Consider the following 20572-nt stretch of genomic DNA (forward strand, 5'->3'; position numbering starts at 1 on the left):
TCATCTTAGCTGCCATTATTAATCAGATTTTATTGAATTACTCACATTGGTTGCAAACGCAATGGATAAACAGCTTGAGGAATCAATCTATAAAGCTGTTGCATTATGTCCATAGGAGTCAGTTATAAAGCTAGATTGTCCCAGAGCAGAAAGCAAAACACCAGGCAACAAATACACCACATCATCTCATAGCACAGCATGCACAATTAATCAGATTTTTAACATACCTGGCAACGGATGCCGTAAGAACACAACTTGACAACTTTATGTAGAAAGCTGTTACCATTGCATTTATAAAAGACAAGCAGGAATCATATCATATCTTTCATTTCAGCCTGCACTATTAAACAGATTTTTCTCATACTGCTTGCTCAGAACACAAAATTCAATAGCTTCATACAAAAAGCTGAAGCTGGTATATTATACCCATAGATTGTTAAAAACCTGGAGTCTGGTTTAATAAGAGAAAAGCCCAACATCAACCGTGCCATAAAATTCAGCATCTCAGCTTGCACTAATAATCAGATTTTTCTTTAAATACTTGCACACAACCCGCAATTTGAATACTACATCCATAGATTGTTATAATCCTGGACTGTGCTTGTACATATATCACAGTAGCTGAGCTACATTGCTGCATATAATTCCCCATCTCAGCTTGTACTATTAATCAGATTTTCTCGTATTGCTGGCTCAGGACACACAATTCTATACCCTCATATACAAAGCCGTAGCAGATATATTAAATCCATAGATGGTTATAAACTTGAACTTGCCTTGTGTAGACATCACACACTATTATTCCACATCTCAGCCTGTGCTATTAATCAGATTGTTATACTCATACTCATACTGCTTGCGTGAACAGAAGACGAAATTTTGACATCATATCCAATAGGTGGTTATAAACCTGCACTGTACCCATTGCGCCGTACAATTACGCATCTCAGCTTGCACTATTAGTCAGATTTTTCACATACAGCTTGCTCAGTACACACAATTTAATATAGTCATATAAATAGCTACATCTGGCACGGTGGCTCAGTGGTTAGCATTACAGCCTTGCACTGCTGGGGACCTGGGTTCAAGTCCCAGGGTTCAACACCTGCAAAGAGTTTGTATGTTCTCTCCGTGTTTACATGGGTTTCCTCTCACGCTCCAAAACATACTGGTAGGTTGATTAGATTGTGAGCCCCATTGGGGACAGGGACCGATTTGGCAAACTCTGTGCAGCGCTGCGTAATCTGTGTGCGCTATATAAAGGAATTATTATTATTATGCTTGTACAGACATCACAGGAGCTGTGCATCCATTGTGCCATATAATTCCACATCTCAGCTTGCACTATTAATCAGATTTCCTCCATGCAATTAAAAGGAAATAATGCAACGCAAGCTGCTTCAGCACCTCCTCAGTCAGGTTTCACTTTCTCCCCTTACTTACTATTAAAGGCATGTTGCCCTGTATGTCGGTCTATAATAAGCAGCCTTACTGCTGTTATGAATTATTTAAAACCCCAGTAATTATGGTATATTAATTATGCCTCTTCTAATGCACCGGTGTGTTCCCTATGCCTCTGCATACAGACGGGCGTCCGGAGTCAGCGGCGCGGCGTTGCGCCTGTGCACCGAGCGGATTGCTAAGTTCGGGAGTGAGAGCACTTAATTAAACAATGCAATGATATACAGCTGCAAGTAAAGGCCACAACTGAATTTTAATCTGTTTTCTAATTAAAAAAGAAATGAGAAATTTTCTAAACCAATTAAAGCGTTTCACGGAGAAACCAGTATTTGTTTAGCAAACGGATCTATAAAGCAAGCAGCGCGGCCTGCGCTACTATTTCATCAGGTTAGAAACACAAGAGTCCCAATAACTTAAAGGGGAAAGATGACCCCCCCCCCTTTACCCAGAAGTGACCTGATGAGTCCGATTGATTGTTCTGCCTTCTGGCTATTAGACACACTTAACACCTCGAAGACCAGTTATGGCAAATTATCCATGCAGAGCAATAGGTCGCCCAAGGTGGCACCTAAAGGGCCTCCTAAGACAATGCAAAGGGAGAGAAGACCGACTATACCGAAAACTGACCGTACCCTCCGACAAGTTCTACATGAACCCAGAAGAAACCTCTGCCGGGCCGTGGACACAACGATCGCTCCTGAAGTTTCCGCATGTGATTTAGTCACTGGAGACCTACTTTGGTGTCACAAGCAATTCAGCTCGAATAGTGAAGGAGACCCAATTAGAAATAGATCGGCTTGAATATACGACTTCTTAATGGGCAGGACTCCAATGAGGGATCACAAATTAGGCCAACGTCTCGTGTAACGCAGGCCAGACACTGAGGGGGGGATTGCATTACCAGGAGCTGGTTGGAGGACAAAGCGCTATTGGGAGCCAAGCAGAAACTTTCAAATCTCCATTAATCTAAAAAGCAAAAGAGCCAAAAGAGTCAAAGTCATCATCTTCTATTTAACTCTTCCTTAAAGGGATATTCCAAACTAACCAGGGAAACCCATCAGTGGGCAATGTACCATGCACCTTCTGTTTGGGGGAATGGTATAGGTTGGAGGGGACTGGGCTGTGCCCCTGGAACAAGTTGCAAAAGGGAGCTGACCAGTGGGATTTTGGGTTAGAAAACACTTTTAAAGAGAAGCAGTCGTCACATTGTCACATATACAGCCAGTGACACGTTCCTTAAAGCCGTATTAACTAAATGACAAACTTCTTTTAGCTAAAAATTGTTTCACTCCCATCCACATTAATCAACTTTATGTAGTTCGATTCCCTGGTATCAGAGGGGGAATGTCCTGCTAGGCCGACCCTCCTACCTACTCCTCGGGTCTTATGCCTCCTCACTATACAGCACTTAGATGACATCACCCTGGTCACATGACACAAAGGTCCTTTCCCTCCTGCATTTTGCCATATCTACCCCATGTATATATCCAACTACATGAAATCACAGCAGCCTCCATGGACTTCTACTACTCCCCATCCTCCATGGAGGCAGCTGTGATTTCATGTGATCAGATACATACATGGGGTACATATGGAAAATTTTAAGGGGAAAAGGACCTTGGATGACATCACCCGGTCACATGGCACAAATGTAACAAGGCACTGTGTAAAACATTTGACACAATGTTTCCCAAAATGTAAATAGAGCTTTATGTATCTGTAGTTGAATATAGGCAGAGGGTCCCTAAGTAATAGTTTCATACGGCAGCATGTCCTAGCAGTGAGACCTGCCGATCAGGAAGGAGGAGTCGGGGCAGTGCCTGAGATTTGAAGAGGCAAAGAGCGGTCAGTCAAAATAAGGGGGCTTGGTTCCCTGGCAGCCTGGGAGTCATATCTTGAATAAAAGAGTCAAGTACGCTAATTTGCATATTGGAAAGGCGGCTGTAATTAAGGCACAATGCCTGGCGCTGGCAGCTAATATTAGGTGATATGTAGAATACTTGTAACCCTTTACCAGCAGGCATTGTTAGTTTGGGGGGTAAAATTCTGGTGACAGGTCTTCTTTAAAGTTTTTGCCCTGGATACTTTGGGGGAAAACTGTATTGGAAATCTTCCCCGTGTAAGCTATGAGCAGGCGCATTGGTTGCCCAAAAGCCTTTCAAGAAGCAAATGTAACTTTTAAAACCTTGGTAAAAAAAATACAGAAAACGATTCAAGGATATTTTAACATAATGCATTTCTTACATCTGACCTTCCCATTCCTCCGCTACTGAGACAAGAGGGTTTAGGACAAACTTCAGAGAATGAATGTGTGCACAGACGAGAACCAGCTGCTGGCTTTCAGTCTTGAGCATTACACCCGGCACTGACCTCATGAGCTCCTCCACCTTGTCGTCCACGTCTAGGTCCTCCTCGGACGCCTCGAAGCTGTACGACCTTGGGCCGATGCTGTTGGTGTGGTAGCGGGTCGGGGAGAGCTTGCCGTTGGAGGTCGGGAGCCTCTCGCTGCTCTCTCTGCCGTTCTGATTGGTAGTGCATGGTTGTGGGGAAGTGTCACAGCTATTGCTGGGTGATGGGGACATGCCACAATGGAGGGTCTGTGTGGAGGCGGTGGCAGTGGAGGAGGATGATGCGGGGACGTTGGTGGTGCTGTAGGTGCTGCTCCCGTAGGCGGTTCTCCTTCCAAATTTATCGCTGTGTTCTTGGTCCAGGCGGTCTAACGTCTCCAGGGCGTGGAGGATCTCATGTTTGGTCATTCCTGTGCGCCGGAGGCGCTGGAGCAGGTCTATCTGCTCTATGGTGAACCTGGGCTCATCTGTGTAATGGGACATGGTTTCCGGCAGACTGTAAGACACAAAAGAGAGAAATTAGTATAATAAAGAAAGGAGGACATAATGTTACAAGTGAGTGGTATATTTCAGAGCAAAGAAATTACCAAATATGTGGCTAATATTGTTAATTAGCCATACGGGTAGTGCTCCAGCTGCTTCTGGCCCCCCCGGACTAGACCTGATCGACAGAGGCGGAAGGAGACAGCTTTAACCACCATGTACCGGCTGTGTCCAGGTAATGGGGCTCCGCACCTCTTCAATGAATAGGTGGTGAGCTGCAGTTATCCACTATGGACACTACAATGAGGAGGGCGCTGCTGGAGGCTGCCAGACACAGATGAATCAATTAAAGGACTCTCTCTGGTCTTACACCGATGGTCTGTCCTGAGGATGAATCACCAATATGAAAAATGGTCAAAATGAAACCCTCTTAATAAGGTCTATTCTTCAGCCCAGGAGGTCAAAATTCTCTACTTTAATATCTGTTATGTCTAGTGACAGGAGCTTTTTCATATCCATGCAAAACCTGAATGGCCAAACTACATCTCTTAGCCGAGGGTCTGCAACGATTATTGTACACCGCGATAGTTTGCTACAATGTATCAGTCTGGAACCTCAATGGATTGCACTTTGGGATACAATCAAGGATGTTTCCATTCTCTGACAACAATCCTAAAATGGAGTAATATGGCCTGACCACAACCAGTACAGGAGATGTCCCCAATGATGTCACAGGGGGAAAGGTTTTCTTCATATGGAAGACCCCAGTTCTCCGAGCCAAGACTAAATCCCATTGTATTCCCACGGTCCGGGCTCCTTATCGCTCCCTACATTCCAGGCTGCAATCAAGGTCACCCTAATATTATGTTCTGTAAAATATATCACCATCTCATGCAAACTCTTCCAAACCACAGGCAGAATAGCAAACCCCCTGTCCCTCATCATAAAATGTATTTATAATGCCCCACAATTATAAACCTTCCCATATCCAGCAATTGGGAGCTAAAGGAGGCAAATGTCTCCCTGTGAATGCAAGTCTCAGCCAACTTCTATGCTAGACTCGTTTGTTACAATGTATCAGTCTGGAGTCCAGCCTGTTGATCTCAAAGAGAATTGTCCAGACAGGATACAATGGTATCTACTCCCAAAATCCCCAGTGTGACAATAGACCAGAGTGGCCAAAGTCTCCAGTGCAGAATAAGGAGAAGTACTTGTGTTACAGTGAAAAATGAGCAAACAATGTGTCCTGTCCCCTTATTATGTGCACAGGGCTCTGCCTGATTAATGACCTGATGATAATTACTACAAACGGGAAAGAGAAAAGTAAACATTTCAGACAACGAGTAAATATTAGTCATCACAGGAAAAGAACAAAACACTAGAGAGATCCCCTAACCATGACATTATCCTGTCCTGTGTCCTGACACCTATCATAGCCAGCAGTGGTCAGGGGTCAGCATGGGTGCTCTGACCCCTCTGTGACTACACCCCCCATACACAGCGAGCTGCCATGTCCTGTGTGTCCTGACACCTTTCTATCATAGCCAGCAGTGGTCAGGGGTCAGCATGGGTGCTCTGACTGCTCTGTGACTACACCCCCCATACACAGCGAGCTGCCATGTCCTGTGTGTCCTGACACCTTTCTATCATAGCCAGCAGTGGTCAGGGGTCAGCTTGGGCGCTCTGACCCCTCTGTGACTACACCCCCCATACACAGCGAGCTGCCATGTCCTGTGTGTCCTGACACCTTTCTATCATAGCCAGCAGTGGTCAGGGGTCAGCATGGGCGCTCTGACCCCTCTGTGACTACACCCCCCATACACAGCGAGCTGCCGTGTCCTGTGTGTCCTGACACCTTTCTATCATAGCCAGCAGTGGTCAGGGGTCAGCATGGGCGCTCTGACCCCTCTGTGACTACATCCCCCATACACAGCGAGCTGCCATGTCCTGTGTCCTGACACCTTTCTATCATAGCCAGCAGTGGTCAGGGGTCAGCATGGGTGCTCTGACCCCTCTGTGACTACACCCCCCATACACAGCAAGCTGCCATGTCCTGTGTGTCCTGATACCTTTCTATCATAGCCAGCAGTGGTAAGGGGTCAGCATGGGCGCTCTGACCCCTCTGTGACTACACCCCCCATACACAGCGAGCTGCCATGTCCTGTGTGTCCTGACACCCTTCTATCATAGCCAGCAGTGGTCAGGGGTCAGCATGAGCGCTCGGACCCCTCTGTGACTACACCCCCCATACACAGCGAGCTGCCATGTCCTGTGTGTCCTGACACCTTTCTATCATAGTCAGCAGTAGTCAGGGGTCAGCATGGGCGCTCTGACCCCTCTGTGACTACACCCCCCATACACAGCGAGCTGCCATGTCCTGTGTGTCCTGACACCTATCATAGCCAGCAGTGGTCTAGGGTCAGCATGGGCGCTCTGACCCCTCTGTGACTACACCCCCCCATACACAGGGAGCTGCCATGTCCTGTGTGTCCTGACACCTATCATAGCCAGCAGTTGTCAGGGGTCAGCATGGGCGCTCTGACCCCTCTGTGACTACACCCCCCATACACAGGGAGCTGCCATGTCCTGTGTGTCCTGACACCTTTCTATCATAGCCAGCAGTGGTCAGGGATCAGCATGGACGCTCTGACCCCTCTGTGACTACACCCCCCATACACAGCGAGCTGCCATGTCCTGTGTCCTGACACCTTTCTATCATAGCCAGCAGTGGTCAGGGGTCAGCATGGGCGCTCTGACCCCTCTGTGACTACACCCCCCATACACAGGGAGCTGCCATGTCCTGTGTGTCCTGACACCTTTCTATCATAGCCAGCAGTGGTCAGGGATCAGCATGGACGCTCTGACCCCTCTGTGACTACACCCCCCATACACAGCGAGCTGCCATGTCCTGTGTCCTGACACCTTTCTATCATAGCCAGCAGTGGTCAGGGGTCAGCATGGGTGCTCTTACTGCTCTGTGACTACACCCCCCATACACAGGGAGCTGCCATGTCCTGTGTCCTGACACCTTTCTATCATAGCCAGCAGTGGTCAGGGGTCAGCATGGGTGCTCTGACCCCTCTGTGACTACACCCCCCATACACAGAGAGTTGCCATGTCCTGTGCGTCCTGACACCTTTCTATCATAGCCAGCAGTGGTCAGGGGTCAGCATGGGTGCTCTGACCTCTCTGTGACTACACCCCCATACACAGCGAGCTGCCATGTCCTGTGTGTCCTGACACCTTTCTATCATAGCCAGCAGTGGTCAGAGGTCAGCATGGGCGCTCTGACCCCTCTGTGACTACACCCCCCATACACAGGGAGCTGCCATGTCCTGTGTGTCCTGACACCTTTCTATCATAGCCAGCAGTGGTCAGAGGTCAGCATGGGCGCTCTGACCCCTCTGTGACTACACCCCCCCATACACAGGAAGCTGCCATGTCCTGTGTGTCCTGACACCTTTCTATCATAGCCAGCAGTGGTCAGGGGTCAGCATGGGCGCTCTGACCCCTCTGTGACTAGACCCCCCCCATACACAGCGAGCTGCCATGTCCTGTGTGTCCTGACACCTTTCTATCATAGCCAGCAGTGGTCAGGGGTCAGCATGGGCGCTCTGACCCCTCTGTGACTACACCCCCCATACACAGCGAGCTGCCATGTCCTGTGTGTCCTGACACCTTTCTATCATAGCCAGCAGTGGTCAGGGGTCAGCATGGGCTCTCTGACCCCTCTGTGACTACACCCCCCCCCCATACACAGCGAGCTGCCATGTCCTGTGTGTCCTGACACCTTTCTATCATAGCCAGCAGTGGTCAGGGGTCAGCATGGGGGCTCTGACCCCTCTGTGACTATACCCCCCATACACAGCGAGCTGCCATGTCCTGTGTGTCCTGACACCTTTCTATCATAGCCAACAGTGGTCAGGGGTCAGCATGGGGGCTCTGACCCCTCTGTGACTATACCCCCCATACACAGCGAGCTGCCATGTCCTGTGTGTCCTGACACCTTTCTATCATAGCCAGCAGTGGTCAGGGGTCAGCATGGGCGCTCCGACCCCTCTGTGACTACACCCCCCATACACAGCGAGCTGCCATGTCCTGTGTGTCCTGACACCTTTCTATCATAGCCAGCAGTGGTCAGGGGTCAGCATGGACGCTCTGACCCCTCTGTGACTACACCCCCCATACACAGTGAGCTGCCAGGTCCTGTGTGTCCTGACACCTTTCTATCATAGCCAGCAGTGGTCAGGGGTCAGCATGGGTGCTCTGACCTCTCTGTGACTACACCCCCCATAGACAGCGAGCTGCCATGTCCTGTGTGTCCTGACACCTTTCTATCATAGCCAGCAGTGGTCAGGGGTCAGCATGGGCGCTCTGACCCCTCTGTGACTACACCCCCCATACACAGTGAGCTGCCAGGTCCTGTGTGTCCCGACACCTTTCTATCATAGCCAGCAGTGGTCAGGGGTCAGCATGGGCGCTCTGACCCCTCTGTGACTACACCCCCCATAGACAGCGAGCTGCCATGTCCTGTGTGTCCTGACACCTTTCTATCATAGCCAGCAGTGGTCAGGGGTCAGCATGGGCGCTCTGACACCCTCTGTGACTACACCCCCCCCCATACACAGCGAGCTGCCATGTCCTGTGTGTCCTGACACCTTTCTATCATAGCCAGCAGTGGTCAGGGGTCAGAATGGGGGCTCTGACCCCTCTGTGACTATACCCCCCATACACAGCGAGCTGCCATGTCCTGTGTGTCCTGACACCTTTCTATCATAGCCAGCAGTGGTCAGGGGTCAGCATGGGGGCTCTGACCCCTCTGTGACTAAACCCCCCATACACAGCGAGCTGCCATGTCCTGTGTGTCCTGACACCTTTCTATCATAGCCAGCAGTGGTCAGGGGTCAGCATGGACGCTCTGACCCCTCTGTGACTACACCCCCCATACACAGTGAGCTGCCAGGTCCTGTGTGTCCTGACACCTTTCTATCATAGCCAGCAGTGGTCAGGGGTCAGCATGGGTGCTCTGACCTCTCTGTGACTACACCCCCCATAGACAGCGAGCTGCCATGTCCTGTGTGTCCCGACACCTTTCTATCATAGCCAGCAGTGGTCAGGGGTCAGCATGGGCGCTCTGACCCCTCTGTGACTACACCCCCCATACACAGTGAGCTGCCAGGTCCTGTGTGTCCCGACACCTTTCTATCATAGCCAGCAGTGGGGTCAGGGGTCAGCATGGGGGCTCTGACCCCTCTGTGACTATACCCCCCATACACAGCGAGCTGCCATGTCCTGTGTGTCCTGACACCTTTCTATCATAGCCAGCAGTGGTCAGGGGTCAGCATGGGCGCTCTGACCCCTCTGTGACTACACCCCCCATACACAGCGAGCTGTCATGTCCTGTGTGTCCTGACACCTTTCTATCATAGCCAGCAGTGGTCAGGGGTCAGCATGGACGCTCTGACCCCTCTGTGACTACACCCCCCATACACAGTGAGCTGCCAGGTCCTGTGTGTCCTGACACCTTTCTATCATAGCCAGCAGTGGTCAGGGGTCAGCATGGGTGCTCTGACCTCTCTGTGACTACACCCCCCCCCATACACAGCGAGCTGCCATGTCCTGTGTGTCCTGACACCTTTCTATCATAGCCAGCAGTGGTCAGGGGTCAGCATGGGGGCTCTGACCCCTCTGTGACTATACCCCCCATACACAGCGAGCTGCCATGTCCTGTGTGTCCTGACACCTTTCTATCATAGCCAGCAGTGGTCAGGGGTCAGCATGGGCGCTCTGACCCCTCTGAGACTACACCCCCCATACACAGCGAGCTGCCATGTCCTGTGTGTCCTGACACCTTTCTATCATAGCCAGCAGTGGTCAGGGGTCAGCATGGACGCTCTGACCCCTCTGTGACTACACCCCCCATACACAGTGAGCTGCCAGGTCCTGTGTGTCCTGACACCTTTCTATCATAGCCAGCAGTGGTCAGGGGTCAGCATGGGTGCTCTGACCTCTCTGTGACTATACCCCCCATACACAGCGAGCTGCCATGTCCTGTGTGTCCTGACACCTTTCTATCATAGCCAGCAGTGGTCAGGGGTCAGCATGGGCGCTCCGACCCCTCTGTGACTACATCCCCATACACAGCGAGCTGCCATGTCCTGTGTGTCCTGACACCTTTCTATCATAGCCAGCAGTGGTCAGGGGTCAGCATGGGCACTCTGACCCCTCTGTGACTACACCCCCCATACACAGCGAGCTGCCATGTCCTGTGTGTCCTGACACCTTTCTATCATAGCCAGCAGTGGTCAGGGGTCAGCATGGACGCTCTGACCCCTCTGTGACTACACCCCCCATACACAGTGAGCTGCCAGGTCCTGTGTGTCCTGACACCTTTCTATCATAGCCAGCAGTGGTCAGGGGTCAGCATGGGTGCTCTGACCTCTCTGTGACTACACCCACCATAGACAGCGAGCTGCCATGTCCTGTGTGTCCTGACACCTTTCTATCATAGCCAGCAGTGGTCAGGGGTCAGCATGGGCGCTCTGACCCCTCTGTGACTACACCCCCCATACACAGTGAGCTGCCATGTCCTGTGTGTCCCGACACCTTTCTATCATAGCCAGCAGTGGTCAGGGGTCAGCATGGGCGCTCTGACCCCTCTGTGACTACACCCCCCATAGACAGCGAGCTGCCATGTCCTGTGTGTCCTGACACCTTTCTATCATAGCCAGCAGTGGTCAGGGGTCAGCATGGGCGCTCTGACACCCTCTGTGACTACACCCCCCCCCCATACACAGCGAGCTGCCATGTCCTGTGTGTCCTGACACCTTTCTATCATAGCCAGCAGTGGTCAGGGGTCAGCATGGGCGCTCTGACCCCTCTGTGACTACACCCCCCATACACAGCGAGCTGCCATGTCCTGTGTGTCCTGACACCTTTCTATCATAGCCAGCAGTGGTCAGGGGTCAGCATGGACGCTCTGACCCCTCTGTGACTACACCCCCCATACACAGTGAGCTGCCAGGTCCTGTGTGTCCTGACACCTTTCTATCATAGCCAGCAGTGGTCAGGGGTCAGCATGGGTGCTCTGACCTCTCTGTGACTACACCCCCCATAGACAGCGAGCTGCCATGTCCTGTGTGTCCTGACACCTTTCTATCATAGCCAGCAGTGGTCAGGGGTCAGCATGGGCGCTCTGACCCCTCTGTGACTACACCCACCATAGACAGCGAGCTGCCATGTCCTGTGTGTCCTGACACCTTTCTATCATAGCCAGCAGTGGTCAGGGGTCAGCATGGGCGCTCTGACCCCTCTGTGACTACACCCCCCCCCATACACAGCGAGCTGCCATGTCCTGTGTGTCCTGACACCTTTCTATCATAGCCAGCAGTGGTCAGGGGTCAGCATGGGGGCTCTGACCCCTCTGTGACTATACCCCCCATACACAGCGAGCTGCCATGTCCTGTGTGTCCTGACACCTTTCTATCATAGCCAGCAGTGGTCAGGGGTCAGCATGGGCGCTCTGACCCCTCTGTGACTACACCCCCCATACACAGCGAGCTGCCATGTCCTGTGTGTCCTGACACCTTTCTATCATAGCCAGCAGAGGTCAGGGGTCAGCATGGGGGCTCTGACCCCTCTGTGACTACACCCCCCATACACAGCGAGCTGCCATGTCCTGTGTGTCCTGACACCTTTCTATCATAGCCAGCAGTGGTCAGCGGTCAGCATGGACGCTCTGACCCCTCTGTGACTACACCCCCCATACACAGTGAGCTGCCAGGTCCTGTGTGTCCTGACACCTTTCTATCATAGCCAGCTGTGGTCAGGGGTCAGCATGGGTGCTCTGACCTCTCTGTGACTACACCCCCCATAGACAGCGAGCTGCCATGTCCTGTGTGTCCTGACACCTTTCTATCATAGCCAGCAGTGGTCAGGGGTCAGCATGGGCGCTCTGACCCCTCTGTGACTACACCCCCCATACACAGTGAGCTGCCAGGTCCTGTGTGTCCTGACACCTTTCTATCATAGCCAGCAGTGGTCAGGGGTCAGCATGGGTGCTCTGACCTCTCTGTGACTACACCCCCCATAGACAGCGAGCTGCCATGTCCTGTGTGTCCTGACACCTTTCTATCATAGCCAGCAGTGGTCAGGGGTCAGCATGGGCGCTCTGACCCCTCTGTGACTACACCCCCCATACACAGTGAGCTGCCAGGTCCTGTGTGTCCTGACACCTTTCTATCATAGCCAGCAGTGGTCAGGGGTCAGCATGGGCGCTCTGACCCCTCTGTGACTACACCCCCCCCCCCCCATACACAGCGAGCTGCCATGTCCTGTGTGTCCTGACACCTTTCTATCATAGCCAGCAGTGGTCAGGGGTCAGCATGGGGGCTCTGACCCCTCTGTGACTACACCCCCCATACACCGCGAGCTGCCATGTCCTGTGTGTCCTGACACCTTTCTATCATAGCCAGCAGTGGTCAGGGGTCAGCATGGGCGCTCCGACCCCTCTGTGACTACACCCCCCCATACACAGTGAGCTGCCATGTCCTGTGTGTCCTGACACCTTTCTATCATAGCCAGCAGTAGTCAGGGGTCAGCATGGGAGCTCTGACCCCTCTGTGACTATACCCCCCATACACAGCGAGCTGCCATGTCCTGTGTGTCCTGACACCTTTCTATCATAGCCAGCAGTAGTCAGGGGTCAGCATGGGTGCTCTGACCCCTCTGTGACTACACTCCCCATACACAGCGAGCTGCCATGTCCTGTGTGTCCTGACACCTTTCTATCATAGCCAGCAGAGGTCAGGGGTCAGCATGGGTGCTCTGACCCCTCTGTGACTACACCCCCCATACACAGCGAGCTGCCATGTCCAGTGTGTCCTGACACCTTTCTATCATAGCCAGCAGAGGTCAGGGGTCAGCATGGGGGCTCTGACCCCTCTGTGACTACACCCCCCATACACCGCGAGCTGCCATGTCCTGTGTGTCCTATCAGACTGGTCTGTGTTGTGAACTCTCTCTTTTGAGCAGTGATGTCAGCAGTTCCCATGCTTCGCTGATGGAAGGATGACATTCATAACGGTGACAATACAGAGGATATTGTATCTGGGAAATATTTTAATCCATTTATTCAGACGCAAAAATATAAATGAAAGAACAAAACTAAAGTAGAAGAGAGAGGAAATGGACAAAACAAAGAGGAAAGGAAGAAGAGCGCTGCATCCTCAAGACGTAGACATTAATGGAGATGCCCCCTCCCCCCCTATTATACAGTGACAGGAGCTTAAATATAGCAGCCGGTGCTCACAATAGAAGCATTAGGAATCTCATTGTCTCACTGCCAAGGACAAGACGGGGGCTGCTTGGCATCAAAATACTCGAATTGCACAAATCTATCTTCATCTCCTGCCTAGTGAGACGTCTTCAATATGACCCAAGTGTGTATTTCTGGAGTGCCAGGTGTCTGGGGTTACACACGTGTGCCTGTACACCGCAAACAAGTGCCCCCCCGTCTGCTGCCCTTACCCACCAGGCAATAATACATCTTACTGCAACCAGTGTTAGGTATAGTCCCTGGAGAACGGTGTAATCAGACCTTTTGTGTATGTCGTTAGTAGCAGCAGGGCTGTTATACATGGATTCATATTCCAGGATTGCAGCTTCTCCAAGTGCACCGAGAGAGTGTCCTCACACTGCTGTGCTCTGTGCTTTCCGCAGTCAGTGTTAGGTATGGTCCCTGGAGAAGTGTAATTAGAGCTTTGTGAACGTTTTTAGTAGCAGCAGGACTGGGATATATAATATATGGATTTATATTCCTGGAATGTAATAGGGACCATGTACTCACACTGCTGTGCATCCCTGCAATTAAACTCTCCCCTGCTGCAATATCTACTAGAAGCCTGCGGCTTCTCTTCAGGGCATAAGGGCTGTACTGCATGAAAGAGGACCCGTCAGGTCGATTTGGGACCCTAAACCAACTTCAGGTCCTTATGGACCTATAGTATTGGGTTAAAAATTGAATTGTTTTGAAGGCTGTATGTAGAGAAAATGGGGGGAAAAAAATTCATACTTCTCTAGATGTGGAACACAGGACTCACATGTGAAGTTTCTGTGCCGGTCCCAGCAAGTGAAGCTGGGACGTATGCGCCGCACCAGTGCATGCATGGTAAGGCCGCCATCCTCCATAAGCACAACGCGCAGGCGAGTAGAGAGGAGTGGATCCAATATTTGCGTTTGGATGCGGCAAATATTTAGGCTCCTAGTCACTATCCATGGACATTATTGGCCAGAGGTTTCCTCCCGGAGAATCCCGAACGCAAACATCGGGTCCACTAATCTCCGGGGGTGAGTATAAAAAGATTTTTGTTAAAACACCCCAAAAAAACATGAATAAATATCATACAAGGGGATTTAGGACACTAAACCACCGGTCCACATAGGACCTTTTGGTGTTTTAGTTTCCCAAATAGCCCCAACAGGCGATCTCACACAGACGTGCACCAAGTCCAGCTACAATCCTGGAATACTTCACGCAGCTCTAAACTACTGCCATATCCCCCCCAACAAATTCACTGATCTGCTGGCAGTATTATTGGAGGGTCACGAACCTTTATTATTTGGACTGCTACCTTCATCGTCAAATAAGAGATGTAGCCAGGAATCACAGGACGAGCGCACCAACTGTCTCATTAGCATACAGATTAAACTGGGAATATTTTGTAAACTGGGTAATGGATAAAAATAGAAACGTTTTTATTTTTAACATGATGCATGTGATTTAGGGTCTATGTAAGCCAATCCAGAATTTACCTGATAATTTACGGTACAGGCTCGGGAGATTAACCCAACACGGGACATTTCCATTTCAAAGACCAAAAAGCAATGGAAACTGCAGCGTGAGGTGCGTGGCTGTTGTACGAGCCGGTGTGATGTGTACATGAGGGTGAATGGGCAGGTGATGCCGCGGCAGAGATACTGAATAAATCAACCAGGCAGAAAATGAGAGAGTGATCAGCGGCCGTGCAAACAACTTAATGAAAGCGCATTTATTTATCCGGCGCTGGAGGCGTCACGGTCTACAAACAGCCGCTCCCAGGGCCCGGCGTGTTATCTGCTCTGAGTAATTCCCATCATTATACTCCGTTAATAGGGCCCCGCAGAGCAGATGAACGAGAGCAGGGGCTCCATAAGGAAGGGGGCGACCCCGACATACAAATCTAGTCTCTTTAGGGGTCTCTCCCCAATACTTTACACTACAGCCCAGCCTATGCCGACGAGCTGCAGTGCATAAGGCTGACGCCCAGGAGTCGGACAATATACATTGAGCGATAATATACTAATCAAAGGGAAAGTTCAGCAGCAGCGCGGCTTTCCAACCACCTACGTATACTGTAATTGTCCCCTTTGCTCGCACAGTGAGGACCCCTGAGCAGAACTCAGACGCCACAGGAAGGGGTCTCTAGGCGTCTGCTAACTCCAACAAGCTGTTTCAATAATCTCGATAAAGTTTCTAAAGTTCAAACAAACTTTTTTTTTTTGTATTTTACAGTTCTCCCTCCCTTTTTCAGCAGGAGAATAAGGAGAACACTTATTGTGAGCAGGTCACCTCTTGGATGCGGTGGTTAGTGTAGACCACGGAATCAAAGGGATTATGGGAAATCATTTCCTCTTTTAAATCTACCATCAAAATCCAGTATGCCAAACCATGAAACCTAGAGCAGAGCTGATAAGACCTTTACTTTCTGATCCATCAACTACATCTGTGATGAACCCCTGCGCTTTTAGGAAGACTTCCCTTAAATAAATCAAGGAAATATGTATGTATTTAGGTCATACAGTCTCCATAAAAGAAATCCAACAACATAATCCATCCTGATAAACCAGGGACAATACTCATAGATCCAGGCACCGGGACTGTGGAATCTTTTTATATTTCTTATCCATGGCCTCCTTCCTTCTAAAATCAACTTTTATAATTATGGTAATGAGCCATAGGGCTCTGGGGGTGTTACCAGAGCCCCGACATGCTGTAGCTTCACTTGCTGTTCTCCCCTCCCTCGGTCTGCTGTAAACTCACACAATGGGAGGAGGGAGGTGCTCCTACACAGTGTAACAGCATGTGAAGCCAAAGCATGGAGAGGCTCTGTTAAAGGTCCCCCCTTCTGGCTCATCAGCTTAATTTTAAAAGTTGATCAGAAGGAAAGAGGCCATGGTGATAAGATGATTCCCACAGTCATGATTTTCGGATTGATGAGTAAGTGTTCTTGGTTTATTATTTCCTTTAAGGCACTGGCATCCCCCGAAAACACAAATGTCAAATTTGTAACATGACCTGAAAGTGCCCCCACAATGTGAAAAGTGCAATTGTAGAGTTAACAAAACTGGATCAATAACTTGAGTACAGAAAGTCCCCGTGTTACATACAGGATAGGTTCTTTAGGTTTGTACTTAAGTTGAATTTGTATTTAAGGCGGAACTGGTATATTTTATAACTGTTACTCCAAAAAAAATTTTTTTGTCCCTGTGATAATGGCATTTTCCCTGGGACCAAGGATTATTAATAAAGCTTTATTACAGACTCCTTACAGCTGATCATAGCAATCTGGGACCATAGTAGAGAGGGGGTAGAGAGGTCCGTCTGTAACTAGGGGTCGTCTTTAAGTCGGGCGTCCTTGAGTCGGGGACTGCCTGTTTCCCATATTGCTGCCATTCAATGATCCATCTTACTCTGCAGAAAACAAGCTACATACACTAACACAAAAAAGTAGTATGAAGTCATGAAGTGGTTAAAACTAAAAAAAAAAAAAGTGGATGATGAAGATAACATAATGCACATAGTCACGCGTCACAAGCACAAAAATACCGCCAAGTAGTAACCCGGAGGTAAAGTATTGATTACAATAGGAAGACACGAGAAGCTGCTGACCTCAGGACACTTCCGTCTGCAGATGGACGCATATCAGCAGGATCATAGGCGAGGCCAGCCGCGGCCGGGCACCATGCCGGGGGGAGAAAGATCCGATCCAAGGAAGTGGCTACGCAGCCCCCGGGGGGTGAGAGGGGGTAACACTTGCTTTGTCCCTTATATCCTCCAAAAATAAGATGAACCTGCAGAATAAAAGTAGAAGATACAGAGGAGATTAGTGACTCATATACACTGGAAACTTTTCTAGAATCCTTAAACGCTATAGGAAAAACCTAAGCAACCACTGCAGGAGCCAAATAGCAGCCATATTGGCCGTCACCCATCTTTCCAAGGCACTGATAGGTCCCTAGATCTTTCACTTTCTTTCTTTCACTTTCCAAGTCTCCTTTCAGAACCCAAACATGACCCGACCCCATATACCTGCAATGATGTATAATGCACCCCGCACAGGGAAACAATGCAATAAAGGGAGGGGTGTATAGATTCGGAATAAAGATTACTCAGACTTGGATGAAATGCAGCATCTTGGAAAAAAAAACTAAACAAAAAAAACAAAAAACACCCTGAGCCGGGAAGAATCTCCTAGGTATAAAGATTGATGTCAACAGGGCTGTCTGAGATAGCAGCTAATTGAAAAACAAGGCAGCAGGAATGAAGGAGAGCGGGGAGGAGGGCGAGACGGAGCCGCAGACGGCGGCTGACATTTACACGCGCTAAACGTTTGAGATCGCCGCCCGCCCCGGCCAAGACAGGGTTAAACAGCGCGAGACTGAAGTCACCGTGTTGCGGTGCAGGGGGGCTGCCAGGAAGGAAGAACCTCAAGAACCCTTCACATATCACTGGAGGAGATAGCGACAAATGTAACAATGTAACATAATAAAAGGATACATCAAAATACATCTCACAAAGGAAATTACAGACAAGTAACAACAGAAGCCAATCACAGTCAGGAGGTTGTGGCAGGGGCTCCTGAAAGCACTCCTACTGATAATAGCATCAGCATGGGGGGGGGGAGCACTAGCGAATCCATGAATTTAAAGGGGAGGTCCACTTTCAGCAAATAATTTACATTGATTGATTGATTGATTGATTGATTGATTGATTGTGTAACAAAGTTATAGAATTTTCCAATACATCTATCAATGTCCTAGATATCAGCTTGCTGTCCTGCTATAGAAAGCTTTTATGTCTACTTCAGGTGGATAGAAATCTGTCCCTGGTCATGTGATGGACACACAGATACACAAGCTGTTATCACAGAAAGTAATCAGAGCTATGTAATAAACCTGCAGATTTCTAAAGCCATGTATGTACACAATGACTGCACCAGCAGCAGAATAGTGAGTGCAGCTCTGGAGTATAATACAGGATGTAACTCAGGATCAGTACAGGATAAGTAATGTCATGTATGTACACAGTGACTGCACCAGCAGCAGAATAGTGAGTGCAGCTCTGGGGTATAATACAGGATGTAACTCAGGATCAGTACAGGATAAGTAATGTCATGTATGTACACAGTGACTGCACCAGCAGCAGAATAGTGAGTGCAGCTCTGGGGTGTAATACAGGATGTAACTCAGGATCAGTACAGGATAAGTAATGTCATGTATGTACACAGTGACTGCACCAGCAGCAGAATAGTGAGTGCAGCTCTGGGGTATAATACAGGATGTAACTCAGGATGAGTACAGGATAAGTAATGTCATGTATGTACACAGTGACAGCACCTGCAGCAGAATAGTGAGTGCAGCTCTGGGGTATAATACAGGATGTAACTCAGGATCAGTACAGGATAAGTAATGTCATGTATGTACACAGTGACTGCACCAGCAGCAGAATAGTGAGTGCAGCTCCGGAGTATAATACAGGATGTAACTCAGGCATCAGTACAGGATAAGTAATGTCATGTATGTACACAGTGACTGCACCAGCAGCAGAATAGTGAGTACAGCTCTGGGGTATAATACAGGATGTAACTCAGGATCAGTACAGGATAAGTAATGTCATGTATGTACACAGTGACAGCACCTGCAGCAGAATAGTGAGTGCAGCTCTGGGGTATAATACAGGATGTAACTCAGGATCAGTACAGGATAAGTAATGTCATGTATGTACACAGTGACTGCACCAGCAGCAGAATAGTGAGTGCAGCTCCGGAGTATAATACAGGATGTAACTCAGGCATCAGTACAGGATAAGTAATGTCATGTATGTACACAGTGACTGCACCAGCAGCAGAATAGTGAGTACAGCTCTGGGGTATAATAAAGGATGTAACTCAGGATCAGTACAGGATAAGTAATGTCATGTATGTACACAGTGACTGCACCAGCAGCAGAATAGTGAGTGCAGCTCTGGAGTATAATACAGGATGTAACTCAGGATCAGTATAGGATAAGTAATGTCATGCATGTACACAGTGACTGCACCAGCAGCAGAATAGTGAGTGCAGCTCTGGAGTATAATACAGGATGTAACTCAGGATCAGTACAGGATAAGTAATGTCATGTATGTACACAGTGACTGCACCAGCAGCAGAATAGTGAGTGCAGCTCTGGGGTATAATACAGGATGTTACTCAGGATCAGTACAGGATAAGTAATGTCATGTATGTACACAGTGACTGCACCAGCAGCAGAATAGTGAGTACAGCTCTGGGGTATAATACAGGATGTAACTCAGGATCAGTACAGGATAAGTAATGTCATGTATGTACACAGTGACTGCACCAGCAGCAGAATAGTGAGTGCAGCTCTGGAGTATAATACAGGATGTAACTCAGGATCAGTACAGGATAAGTAATGTCATGTATGTACACAGTGACTGCACCAGCAGCAGAATAGTGAGTGCAGCTCTGGAGTATAATACAGGATGTAACTCAGGATCAGTACAGGATAAGTAATGTCATGTATGTACACAGTGACTGCACCAGCAGCAGAATAGTGAGTGCAGCTCTGGGGTATAATACAGGATGTAACTCAGGATCATTGCAGTAGGAATATCATAAGGAAACGTCTCTATAAAATCTCCTCAGTCTGCAGTAAAGGTCGTCTGTCATTCCCAGAAGATGGAGGGGAGATGAGACACTCTGCACTGGTAGATGACTTGTACCACGTGGCTGCTTTGAACATCTAGGACTGCAAATAATTCAGAAATGGAAAAGCAACAATCTGTCAGCTCCCATTATGAGGAGAAGGCGCTCGGCGGAGACAACGTGCACAACAAAGAGAAATGTGTAACGTAATAAGGGGCTGCAGCCGGACCACTCAGTACAACATCCCACACCCATCCATAGGCCGGGACAGGAGCAGCCAGTGCCAGGTCTCTCCATGATGAGTGTTGTTACTGTGGA

The 20572-nt window shown here is 49.3% G+C and overlaps 1 protein-coding gene across 5 annotated transcripts in view; it reads right to left on the minus strand.

Moving 5' to 3' along the window:
* Positions 1-20572, minus strand: part of HMBOX1 (homeobox containing 1) — a 54522-nt gene that overhangs the window by 10617 nt on the left and 23333 nt on the right. For 4 of the 5 annotated variants that reach the window (XM_072143831.1, XM_072143830.1, XM_072143829.1 and 1 more), the window contains exons 2-3: positions 17221-17402; positions 3832-4305 (exon numbers count right to left, since the gene is read on the minus strand). In XM_072143831.1, the coding sequence (XP_071999932.1) occupies positions 3832-4305; positions 17221-17252 (506 nt within the window). In that variant the 5' untranslated portion in view covers positions 17253-17402. The remainder of the gene's footprint in view (positions 1-3831; positions 4306-17220; positions 17403-20572) is intronic. The other variant, XM_072143832.1, reaches the window with a different exon arrangement.

This window comes from Engystomops pustulosus, chromosome 3 (assembly GCF_040894005.1).
Source record: "Engystomops pustulosus chromosome 3, aEngPut4.maternal, whole genome shotgun sequence".
In the NCBI taxonomy this organism is placed as follows: Eukaryota; Metazoa; Chordata; class Amphibia; order Anura; family Leptodactylidae; genus Engystomops; species Engystomops pustulosus.